Genomic DNA, 13,079 nt, shown 5'->3' with positions numbered 1-13,079 from the left:
TGCTTGTTGTCTATTGAACTGCAAACACCATGAGATCATGAACCTTTTTTTTTTTAATTTTCTTTATATCCCCAGTATTTAGGACGTCTGGCACATAGTAGATGTTTAATAATAGTTGTTGATTCACAATGCTATTCTATAGCATTCATATATGATAATTTGTTTAGTCATTCCCCAATAGAAAAACTCCCATTCTCTTCTCCACTTAAGTTTCCAAGTTTTGGCTACTAAGGAAGAAACTGCTTCATATTTTAAATACATACATATATAATATAATTTTTCCTATTTCTTTGATTTCTTTGAGGCATATAGAGTTTGGTAAATCTCTGGGAATACTTTCAGATTGATTTTCAGGATGATTAGTCCTGTTTACAGTTTTTGCCAACTATGTGCTAATGTACCAATTTTCCCACAAATCCTCCAACATTTGTCATTCTCTTTTGTAATCCTTGCCAGTCTGAAAGTTGAAGTAGAGCCTCAAAGTTGCTTTAATTTCCATTTTCCCAAATATTAGTGATTTAGACATTTAAAAATGATTATTGATGCCTTTTATTCCTTCCTTTGAAATTGCCTGTTCACATTCTTTTGTATTTAACTACTAGGGAATGGCTCTTATTCTTATAAATTTGAATCTTGAAAATGAGACTTTATACAAGTAACTTCATGTGAAAATTCTCCCCTCCCTGCCCCGTTACCTGTTGAGATAAGTTAAAAAGTCCAAGAGACAGAATTTTTGGGTAATAATCAATTTATTAATTCTGGCTAGGAAATAATAAATTGAGGTCAGTGGTTCTCTTGGAAACCAAAGATAAATCACTGAGTTCATCTAAGCTTTAACATCCTTGGAAGAATGAGTGTTCATGAAATCAGTTTTGACTGCTTAACAATTAATGAAAGCATAAATGTCATAGAGGCAGACTTATTCTGAGAAGTTGGGGGACTTGACTTATCCATGTCACTTTTGGACAGAGGCTCATCTCAAGACAAATCACTCTGCCCCAATTCAAAAAAAAAAAAAAAGGATCTTCACCCAGACCATTTAGGTTGACTGTAATGAACCAGAACACTCCTAGATTCGATTTTTACATTTTAATCAGAAATAAGCTTTCAGTTGGGTGAGGTCTGCCCAATGTCTCATGCTTGTCCCAGTCTTTCTCATAAAATCAACTCTTAGTTTTGTTTATTAGTTCAATAGTTTTCTTACTTTCAATTTTATTTCCTCTTTTATTTTCAGAATTTCAAATTTGATGCTTAATTGGGGGTTTTCAATTTGTTTTTTTTCTAACTTTTTTAGTTGCATTTCCAATTCATTGATCTTCTCTATTTTAGTCAAGCATCTAGAGACACAAAATTTCCCCTAAAGAACTTCCTTAGGTCCACCCCATAAATTTTGGTATGTCATCTCATTACTGTCATTCTCTTGGATGAAATTATAGATTGTGTCTATAATTTGTTGTTTCACTCATTCTTTAGGATTAGATTGTTTAATTTTCAATTAATTTTTGGTCTATTTTTCCCTGATTCTTTATTACATGTAATTTTTATTGCATCAAGATCTAAAAAAGATGCATTTACTATTTCTGCCTTTCCAAATGGGATTTTGAGGTTTTTATGCCCTAAGACATGGTCCAATTTTTGTGTAAATTCCATATACTGCTGAGAAAAAAGTATATTCCTTTCCATCCCCAATTTTCTCTAAAAGCATATCATATGCACCGTTTCAAAAATCTATCTCCTTAACTTCTTTATTTTGTGGCTCGATTTATCTTGTTCTGATAGAGCAAGGTTGAGATCCCCCACTAGTAAAGTTTTGCTGTCTATTTCTTCTTGCAATTCTCTTAACTTCTCCTTTAGGAATTTGGAGGCTACATCACTTAGTGCATATATATATTTAGTATTGATATTACTGGGCTCAGTCCTTCTCAGGAAATTGGCTTTGAATGAGGAAATAGAAAGGGGAAACAACTCTAGATTTCCTTACCACTAAAAAATTAATAATTATTAATAGTCATTTTCCCGTTTCCATTTACGTTTTTCTACATTAGATCTGTTTGTACAAAATCTTTCATATTTTATGTGCTATAATCAAAACTGTCCATTTTGTCCTCTGTGACCTATCACATTTAGTTATCTTTCCCTATCTGTTAATCTGAAATGTAATTTCTTCCTTTTTCTCTCATTTGTTGTTGATTTTTAATATCATGGATCATGAATCATGGATCAGTTTTGTACCTTATCTTGGTGTATAGTATGAGATGTTGGTCTATACCTAATTTTTGCCAGATTGCTGTCCAGTTTTCTCAATAGATTTTGTTAAGCAGTGAGTCCTTTCCCTAGTAACTAGGAAATTCCAGTAACTGGAATCTTTGGAAAAAGAGGAAGAAAAAGGAAGGGAATGAAAGGGAAACAAAAGGAAGAGAGTAAATGTTTATATAGTGTCCACTGTGTGCCAAGAACTATGCTAAGCATTTTTTAACAAATATTTTATTAAACCCTTACAACTACTTTGCAAGGTATATTTTTACAGTTGAGGAAACTGAGATAAACAGCAGTTAAGTGACTGTCCCAGGGCTTATCAAATACTGTATTTATTTATTTCCATGTTGTGAACCTGATCTGTTCTGATTTTTTTTTTAATAACTAGTACCATGTCATTTTAATTATTATTTTGTAGTACTGTTTGAGAGGGCTGCTGATAGACCACTTTTTTCATCATTATATTTGAGATTCTTGGCCTTTTTTCCCTTTATATTAATTTATGTATTTCCCTAGTTTGATTACTGAATACACAAATTAAATTAGATAGAACCATCATTTTTATTATGTTGGCTTGACCTACTCATGAGCAATTAATGTTTCTCCAACAATTTGTATCTTTATTTCTATTTTATGATTAGATTCATCTAGTCCCTGGGTGACCTTTCTGTACCAACTCTTAAGAATTATGAGATCCCTAATTTTAATGGTTCACACCTTCTGTGTGAAGTAGGGAAGTATGTTATGATGTAAAGAACCTTAGTCTAGGACTCTTGGGTTTGAATTCTGCCTCTGATATTTATTAAACAGTGGCAAGTCACTTAATCTTTCTAAGCCTCAGCATCGTTCTTTATCTGTAAAATGGGAATAATATCTAAAATATCTGTGGGGCTGTTGTGCATCTTAAATGAGCTATGTATGAAAAATTACCTTGAAAGTCTTAAAAGAGCACTTCAAAGCATGAATTAAGGAGATGTGGTTTTTATTTACTCTAAACTTTCCAAGAAGTGCTAAGAGGGCTTTCAAGCAGGTGAGTTACAGTTGTAGGCAGTAACTAGACAATAAACCTTATGGCACCCAATAAGGACAGGTAGCCAGAGTCTGGCTTTGTGTAGACACCTGTCCCCTATTCCCAATTTCAAAAGGGACCCAGAGCAAAAGATGTTCCATGTATTCAGTCATATTCTTCACCAACCTCTCTTTCCCTTCTTTACTTTCTGGCTCTCATGTAAGGAAAATGCTAGCTCAATGCCCTTTAGACAGACCCTGAAACCTTCACCCAAATCCTCCAGCACAGCTATTGTACGGATGAAGAAGAGAGAAAACCTAGAAAACAGGGAGAAGCAAAATGTTGTCTTTTTCTTTAAGATCAAATGGTGGAGTGAGGTCGACTGACAGCAATCTATCTGGCAAAAAAAAGAAGAGAAAGAAATAATCTGAGTCCAAAAGAGGGATTTATTAAGACCATGAAAACAATCCCTCTTTATACCACTTCCGGATCCAGAAAGTTGACAGCCTTCTTTCTTATCAAACTAGCCAAAAAGATTCTTGAATTTGGAGATAAGGGGAGAGGAGACGGCAAAATAATGGGAGAAAATGAAGTAGAAGGAATTCTTCCAGGAGAAAGCAGGGTGACTAAAGGGTAAATTAATTCATGGGGCCATGGATGCCTGAGAAATCAATAGAATTCTCTGTACTGAGCATATTCAGTTCCACTTACATAGGAGTAGTGGATTGCTTCAAGCTTACTGAAGAGATTTCTTCTGAACAAATAAGTAGATTCTTTTGATTCCCATATCTCTTTTGTCAGATAAGGAGATACCCATATCCCCAACTGCATTTAGCTGAACTCTCTTCTTCCTCTTATCAGGAGCTAGTTGTCCCTGGGAACAGAGTGCAAAGGTCCTGGGTAGGGCAGCCCTTTGCCCAGTGTCACTGGGGTGGCATAACCTGTTGGATCAGCGGTTTGGGGACTGAGTACGGCCTGTCCACCCAGAAGGGGGTGGGCTGATGCCTAGCTCCTCCCGAAGGGTTTCTAGTGGCTGTTCCCATCTTTGTTCATAGTAGAGATTGAGGACACATCGGGAGTTTTGGCCATTCTGTACTGCCCAGGGAATCAACTCTGATGTCAACACCTTCAGCTTCCTGTGGGACAGGCAAAAACCCATTATTCCAATCCCACCGGATAAGTCCCCCATTAGAATATAAGGTCCTTGAGGATGAGAACGCTGGCATTTTTTTCCTGTTACTGAATGCCTAGCACATAGGACAAGCTGAATACAATCTTGATGAATGACTGCATCCTCAGGAGCAGCCTAAAAATAAATCAATAAACCTGTAGGTCTGGGGCAATTAGCAAGCTTTAAATCTCTTTGCTCTAAGATCTGCCAACCTGCTGTAATGAGGTACCTTTTGGCCCACCATTCTCACCCTTATATATGACATCAGTGCAGTTTTAAGCAGATTGCTACATCTCTTCAATCTGAATGCAGGGACAGACAGGATACTGGCTTCTGCTCCTATTTCCTGCTTCTCTGCCCCCCAGCTCTTTTTCCTGCTTGGATACCCACCCAAGAGGCCACAAAGGAACTTACTTGGCACTGAGTCGGATGGGTCCAAAGGCAGCTCCTAAGACACACATGGGAAGACCTGTCTGGATGGCTTCAAACCATTTAACCACTACTTCTCCTGAACAAAAGGAAAGAAAATGGGTAGTGACAGGGACAAGCCCCTATGTATGGTCCTGCTACCTATCACTGTATGGTGGAAGCAGCAAGACATCCAGAGCTCGGAGGAGCATGTGCCAGGAAAGACAAATCATCTCCTCCCCTTACTACCTTATGGTCCTGCTTCTAGCTCAGGCCTTACTACCCTCACTAAGGAGGGCAACCACCATAGAGAAGGGACCTACTTTCTTTCCATCACCACTAACTGATGACCCATTGTTACCAATATGAAGGCAGACTCAAGAACCTGGGGGAAGGTGTTCTCTCCTCCTGCTACTGGGTCTGCTTCTAGCCCAATTCCCAAAGTCACCATCCCAGGAAGCAAAACTACAGTGGCTCCCAATTTGAATGTAAACTCCTTCAGGGCATGAACAGTGTTTTTTAAAAATCTATATCCCCAGTGTTTGGCCAGGGTTTTGTACATAATAAAACCCTTAATAAATGTTCATTCATGAGATTTTCAAGTTGGGCTGGAGGAGGAGGGATCAGGAGCTGGCCAATTCCACCTGGATCCTGTAATAGGAAGCAAGTGCTTGTCTCTAGTTTGGTCAGAGCAAACTATCAGCTCACTTCCTAACCTGATGCTCTCACGGTTCTTGTTCCTTTGGAGTTAAGATGTTCAGATAATCTCCCCCCACCCCCAACCTCCCAGGCTCTGTTCCCATCAGAATGAGTACTCACGCACCAAGCATGTTGGTGGGCATTCCTAAAAGAGTGTGGAGTAGGTCATGAACTTCACGGTAACGCTGGATCACATAAGCAAGTTCCTCATCATCCACAAAGCGGGTGGGTGCTCGGGTGTCTGGGGATACCTTCTGAAAGGCACATATCCCCCCATACTCAGTCACATCAGCTTCCCTTGTCCTTTGCTACCAATTCCACATAGGCCGGCTATTTCTCACTAGTTCTTGGTTGTATATAGGAAAAGGGGATAAAGAATCACACCATGTAGTTCCTGCTTCCAAAATATATATCTAGATGAAACCACATTATAATGAATACCAAGGGCATCATTGAAAGGTAAACAAAATGTCAACAGAAGCATATTACAAATAGGAGTGTTAGCATCTCCCTCTGGTGGTATGGGTTGATGTATATAAGTATATATGTTATAGGTCTTTTTCTTTTTTAGCACAAGCACACCAAGCTTCCTCTGCTCCTAGGACCTCCTAGAGTTATTGTCCATCCATCAGCAGTACCAAGAGTGAGTTCTGAAGGCTAGAAATCCCCTAGCTTCTGTTAGAGATGCCTGACTTCCCCTTCACACCATGCACTTGACCCTTTGCATATGGGACATTTTCATTTGTTTAATTATTTTATGAATTATTTTTTCCACCAAGTTCTCCTCTGAGCACAGGATCCAGTAGCTCTACCAGGCTGGAAAGGCTTGAGTACTTGTCCTTTCAGGGCCAGATGGCTATGCACTTCCCTCATTCCACTGATACAGAGGCTCAGAACGGGGTGCATTTTATTAGTTTTAGCCCTTACAAAGAACCTTCACCTTTATGAGGGTGTGGAAAAATTATCAAATGAATCACCAGAGGGATTATCCATATGTGCTGATGAAATCAGCTCCTTTTAATATTGAAAGAAGTGCTCTCTTCAGTTAGTTCAATTGTTTCTGTGTCTTCCCATATTTATGCAGTTTTTGATTATTAAAAGGTCTTAAGGAGAGAGACCCACCTTAACTTGTTTGGTGGCGTGCCATAGATAAACGCCTGATTAAACCTTTGTGGATGACCCTTAATGCCAGACTCCATGAAACAGGAGTTGAACCCTGACTTAATTACCTTTAGGACAATTTTATTACTTCATCCTCTGTAGGTTACCAGAGTCTGGGGGCACAGTTGTGTCAGCTAGTCGCTATGATTAGGTAAGGGATTGGGTCAGAGGTTATACCTTTTCCAGGCCCTTGACCCTGCTACCTGGGATACTTTCTGGATCAGTGGAAAACCAATTTGTTGGAGGAATTGGAGAAATCTAGTTTTCAAAAAATACAGGTGAAATCTCATTAAAGTGAACATGAAAGATAGTCAGGAGATACCCTTGTAGGAGAGGAAGGCTATGTTAGCTTGAATGATTATGAAAAGAGAGGATTTTAATATGCTCAGATTGACTGAGAGGACACAGAAAGAAGCCAAGAGCCATATTGTTAGGCTACCAACCTTCTCTTTGCTTTGATAAGAGGATTTTATAGTTTGCTGATCTGACTGCTCATAATCAGATGACAAAATGCAGACCTTCTAGGCTAAAAGGTCAGGGTGCTAATATAATTACTCCCAGGATATTTCTATGGTGTCTGGTGACTGTTATCATGATTCTACCTCTACCTACTCCTCTACTCCCCCCAGGGTGTGTATGTGTATATATGGAACAAACACTCACATTAACATCAAGAAAGTGGGCATACTCCCAACCAAAGGAACCCTCTGGTAGGTTCCGGAGCTTGTTCAAGTTCAGGGTGGAAAGCTGGATCCGAGGTCGTTCCCTGTGGAGCAGAGAGGAAGATTTAGGAACTAGAATGAATAAATTAAGAGGTGGAGAAAGATCAACAGACATGAGTGACATATAGAAAAGTTATATGAAACTTAGAGCTAGATTAGGGTTTGAGGAGAGAAAAAAATCAAATAGATCTGGAATGGTAAGAAAATCACAATCCATATACATTTATTGAGCCACTCTGTGCAAGGTACTTTATTAAAATGAAGGGATGCAAAAGAAATTTAGGATACTGTCTCTACCCTCAAGAAATTTTGGGGGAATAAAGAGTAGGTACAAACATGAAAGAATAATTAACAATAGGATGAAAGGCAGAATGCAGTAGTAGTTTGGGAGTCAGGAAAGAGGCAAATTTCACTTCCTACATTTATTAGCTTTTGATTATGAGCTCCCCTTTCCTTATCTGTAAAATGGGAATCAGTACTGGCAGCAACTACTTTACAGAGTTGCTATATGAAGACCAAATAAGATCTTATGTGCAAACCTTGAATCAATCCATAAAGTTAAGCCATCATAATTATTTCAACATAGTACAAAAATCACCAGCTGGAAATCCTGAAAATCAAAGGTAAGATTAATAAAGTTTAAAAGCAAAACAAAACAAAACAAAACAAAAAGAAAAAAAAAAAGAAAAGCCACCCCCCTGAATTAAAAAAATTAATTTAGAATTGGTATAGTATATCTATAAAATAGATATACCATTGGTTAATTTATTTTTTTCCTCCACATATGTATTTTTTACATGTATATTAACTTTTTAAAAACATTTTTTAATGAATCATGTTGGGAGTGAAAAAGCAAAACAAAAGTGAAAAACCATGACAGAAGAAAAAAAAAAGTGAACATAGTATGTGTTGATTTACATTTGATCTTCATAGTTTTCTTTCTGGATGCAGATGGCATTTTCTATACAAGGTTTATTGGGATTGCCTTGGAAGTAATATACTTCAAATGCAAAATTAATGGTACTAACAGTAAGCATTTAAGAAGTTCAGAAAAGGAAAAGAGAGCTCACTGTTGGCTTGGAGTGGTCAGGGAAAAATTCAGCTGGGACTTAAGGAATATAAGAATAACTGGAAAGGAGAATGAAGAGCATTCCAGGAAATGGTTGTATAAGAAGTAACAGAAAAGAAGTCTGGAGAAGTAGGGAGTAAAGACTTTTCCTTGAAAAGGAATCAAGATTTTATGTAACCTTATGTAAGATTCAGGACATGGGCAGGACTGGAAGAGACCATAGAAGTCATCTCATTCAACCCCCTTCCTTTTACAGATGAGGAACTGAGGCCAAGAAAGGCTAAGGATCCAGTTCAGCATTCTACCCACTATTACACAGAGCTTTGGCCTGTGGGATGTCAGAATCCTCTTTCTGTTCCCAAGCCCAAACTGTTCATTTAAGTAAAACCCATCCCAAGACCCAAATGGGACCTACTGCAGGATCTGGGCACCCTCGGGGTCCCTCCTCATCTGGTCCCTGAGTGCCTTCAGAGCTTGGTGTCCTGTGGTCTCACCCAGAACAGCAACCATGTCTGAAAGGACAGAGATGAGTATATGGTGAAAGAATGGGGGAGTCACTTGGCCAAATCAGAGTGCTGAATTGTGTGCAGAAGCCTGCAGTGAGATGTAAGGGAAAGAAACTCGGGTCCTTCCAAACATGCTCAAGGTTCTGAGGATATTAAGACGAAAAGTGATACTGATTATAACTTCAAGAAACTTAATAGAAGCATTAAACATTAAAAAAAAAAAAAAAAAGCTAAAGTAGAATAAGAATAACTGAAAAGGAGGAAAATACAAAGCGATTTCAGGATTTTGAGGATGTAATGCCACTTTCAGTGGGGAGGAGATGGGATGATATTCAAGGAAGGAATTTCATTTATTCATGGAGGAAACATGGAAAAGTCTTAAAAGATGCAAAGAATTTTAAGGCATAGAGACAGGTTCACAGATAGGCCGTGTTTACAGAAGGGAGTCTTTGCCTACCACCTAAAGTACAGAGTGGCAAAAAGAGCACTAAACTAACAATGAAGGGATCTGAGTCTGTCACTAGTTTTTAGTGTGACATTTTCGGCCAGAAACTTCACTTGAGCTCCAAATTTCCTCATTTTTAAAATAAGGAGACTGAATTAGATGACATAATTGAATTAGATGAGCTTCCAGCTTTCAAATTGTCTAATTCAAACTCTTATTAAGAGTTGGAAGGAATCTATATGTTGTACATGCCTGGTTGGGCCATAAAGGTTACACCTGGAAGGGACTTGAGAAGTTATCCAACCCCCTCATTTTTCAGATAAGGGCTGGCAAGCAGGATACTAAAAACAGACAAGACAGGTGTGACCTGCCCTGGACCTTAGAGATCATCTAATAGCAGGGTGGGGTGGAAAATAGTGAACCTGCCAGCACACATTCAGGACTTCAACTATAAAACAAGATTTACAAAAACAAAAGAATTTAAAAGATATTCAATGTTCTTGGCAAGCTAATATAATACAAATACTACTCAAATTACACTCCAAATTTAGTATTCTACTGAATTACTAAAATAATACTTTAAAGAATTTGCCCCAATAATAACAAAATTCATGGAGTAATAACTGGAAAAGAAGAGTAAGAGCTATTGAAATACAAAATTAAAATAGGAGGAAGGAGGGGCAGCTAAGTGTTTTCAAATCTCAAATTAGAACATAAAGCAGTAATTATCAAAATTACCTGGTACAAGATAGAAAATAAAAAAAAGTAAGATCACTGAATTAGGTCAGATAAGCAAGACCTAGACATAAATGTGTAAAGAGAAGCCTAGTGCTCAAATCCAGGAACACAATCTTAGGGAAAGCAGTCTGGGGAAAAATGAATTTACATTATTATCTTATGTTTTATACAACAATAAATTCCCAATAGATAGACTATACAAATTAAAAGTTATATTATTAAAAAATGAAAATTTTTTTTCTTTTCAGTATCTTTCACAACTTCAAATAGGAGAGAAACTGCAATCAAACATGGCATAAAAAGGATCACAAAAGACAAAATGGATAATCTTGAATAAAGAACATTTAAAAGTTTTTGCACAAACAAAATCAGTGTTGTCTAAATAAGAAAAGATAGCAACTGGAAAAAACCTTTATATTATGTAAATGGTTAAAAATATGACATCCAAAATGCAAATTGAAACAAACATGTATTTCCCAAGTAGCCAAAGGGTATATATAAACCAACAATTCTCAAAAGGACTGCAAACTATTAATTATCTAAAATAGTACCCAGAATAAACAGAGAAATGTAAATTAAAGACTTAAGTTACAGTTCACACCCATCAAAGAGCCAAGATGCTAAAAGATTGGAAAGGGAATATTTATATATGGATAGAGCTGTAGGAAAGACATATAAATTCACTGGTTGTGAAACTGTTAATTCGTTCAGCCATTCTAGAAAAAAATTTGGATCAATGCAAAAAAAGCTATTAAAGTTATTTAAACCTTCAACTTAGAGATTCCATTACCAAGCCTATATCTCAAAGAGGATAATGACAGTAAGCAAAGACCCAGATATACAAAAATTTTTATAGAAACATTATTCTTTATAACAAAAATATGGAAACAAATTATGTAACCAATGATTGAAAAGTGACTGAACAAACTGTGGCACATGAATGTATGATTATGTCATGAAAAATTCTAATTTTTGGAACAAGAGGTTTGGCAATTGTCAATGCTGCAAGGTTACCCATACATATAACCTGTAAATAAAAGGCTATTAAATAAAAGGAAAAAAAAAAAAGAGAACTGTAAGGGACCGTAAAAAGAAAAAAAAAGAAAAAAAAATTCTGATTTTTAAGCCATGTTGGGGGTGGGGGGAAGGAAAGACGTAAGATTATACAGAATAAAGAAAATATAATTAAAATAAATTCAAAATAATCACAAAGATGCAAATAAAATCAATGTGGAGAGGTAATAACACTATAATGAATCATACCAATCAATGTTAATACCACAGTATTAAAATTTAAAGACTTATTCCTATAAACACCCAATAAATGGTTTCAGGGTAATGTTCATTGTAAGGGAGTGATTTTAGATCCCTTATAATTCCAAATATGTGACCTTTTGATAATGTCTTGTGTCAAAACAAGATGTACCAGTACATTTTAAAACATTATTGGATTGCAATTTAAAGCTTCCAGAACTGGCACCACTTTGTCCCATCATTTGTTCTTGTCTTGTTTTCCACAAAATGAGGTTGTTATAGGTAACTTCTGATTCTCTTCTGCTCTAAAGATAGTCTTGGAGGAGAACTAGTAGCGCCTTAGATATAGTCATTAGATCAGGGTGTTGGAGAGTACGATAATAAGCACACCAAACAGCACTAACTTGCCCAGAACTATAGCAATTCAATAGTGGCAAAGAATTGCTCTGGGAGTGAGGTAACCGCGGTGCGCGCTTTCTATCGTTCTGGCTCAGCTTCTCCGATTCTCTGTTCCACCCTGGGCAACTCGGAGTAGTGGGAAGAAAATTAGATTTGTTATCAGAAACAGTTCCAATTATGGCTATGCTCCTGAGGCCCTTAAATATTTGGGCACCTGTCTAACTTTGCACAAGTTAATAATGCACCCTATTTCTCTAGGTCTGACTTTTTCCCCCCTGGGAAATGAGATTTGAGTAGAAGACTTTTGAATCCTCTTTCAGGTCTAAAAGTGGGACCTGCTAGGGAGAAAGGACCAGAGGAGAGGGATGAGGGTAAGGGAGGGGGCGGGTGGGGAAAGGAAGTTTGTGGATCCCCCACAAGGACCTTAGTGGTCATCTAGTGGCCAAGAGGCCCTACAATCGTCAGGGACCCGTAATCGGGAGCTTTCGTCTTGGCGTGTGCTCCTGACGCCAGAATTTCCCTCCAAAAGAACCGGATACACTTATTTTTGAACTGGAGTAAGCCGGACTCCTCCTCAGGGTCAGCAGGGGTAGAGGTCAAAGCATTATGAAAAAATAGGGGAAAGGGCATCCCTTTTGGAATCGGAGGCGCTAGTCTGAACACCAGGTGTCCCTTTACTTCCTGCGCAACCGCGGGAACGCCCTGGGACCCGGAGCCTCCGTTTCCTCGGGTGTACAGCGAGATGGGAGCGATGACCTCCTGGGCCCCCCGTCGCCGAGCTCACCGTGACGGTAGGGGTCGTAGAGCGCCATGCAGGCAGCGCCGACCGCTAGCAGGGCCTTCTGTAGCGGGCTGGTGGGTATGTGGCCCGGGTAGAGCAGGTTTAGGCCGGGACTGCGGCCGCCGGGGAGAGTCGCCGAGTACGAGATCAGGCGACCTCCTCCAAACTGCGATCGGGGTGGTAGGCAGGGGAGCCGCGACACTCGGAGCAGCGTCGCCATGGTAGCAACCCCGATAGGAAGGAAGAGCAAAATCAATCCACTTCCTGCCGACGGAGCCGCGCAGAGGCCAAAAATAGTGCCATCGCGCTCGTCCGCTCCCAGCTATTTTGTTTTCCCAGCTCTTCTTGGAGCTCTCCCTATCCTAACCTATCCCTATCATAAACCTAGAGAGAAGGCGCGATGTTCGCTGGAAATGGATGTTATCTCCAGATGGAACCGGGCCCGCATCGTGTTTCTCTCT

The 13,079-nt window shown here is 38.6% G+C and overlaps 1 protein-coding gene across 1 annotated transcript; it reads right to left on the bottom strand.

Moving 5' to 3' along the window:
* Positions 1–1,569: 1,569 nt before the first annotated feature.
* Positions 1,570–12,885, bottom strand: COQ4 (coenzyme Q4). The gene is made up of 6 exons (XM_003759237.4): positions 12,622–12,885; positions 8,911–9,007; positions 7,368–7,470; positions 5,668–5,797; positions 4,851–4,944; positions 1,570–4,401 (listed from the first exon to the last, which is right to left on the bottom strand). The coding sequence occupies exons 1-6, from the start codon at positions 12,836–12,838 to the stop codon at positions 4,215–4,217; spliced, it is 828 nt and encodes a 275-aa protein (XP_003759285.1). The 5' UTR covers positions 12,839–12,885; the 3' UTR covers positions 1,570–4,214.
* Between the last annotated feature and the right edge of the window lie 194 nt (positions 12,886–13,079).

Source organism: Sarcophilus harrisii, chromosome 2, assembly GCF_902635505.1.
Source record: "Sarcophilus harrisii chromosome 2, mSarHar1.11, whole genome shotgun sequence".
NCBI lineage: Eukaryota > Metazoa > Chordata > Mammalia > Dasyuromorphia > Dasyuridae > Sarcophilus > Sarcophilus harrisii.
This window is presented reverse-complemented; position numbering and strand designations above follow the sequence as displayed.

Bases quoted from the DNA above. Each gene is read 5' to 3' on its own strand.
- COQ4 (XM_003759237.4), bottom strand. From the start codon at position 12,838: ATGGCGACGCTGCTCCGAGTGTCGCGGCTCCCCTGCCTACCACCCCGA. The intron at 7,471-8,910 runs GTAGGTCCCATT...TCTGCTCCACAG, and splicing joins GAGGGTGCCCAGATCCTGCA to GGAACGACCTCGGATCCAGC. The intron at 4,945-5,667 runs GTGCGTGAGTAC...CCTTTTGTTCAG, and splicing joins AATGCCCACCAACATGCTTG to GAGAAGTAGTGGTTAAATGG.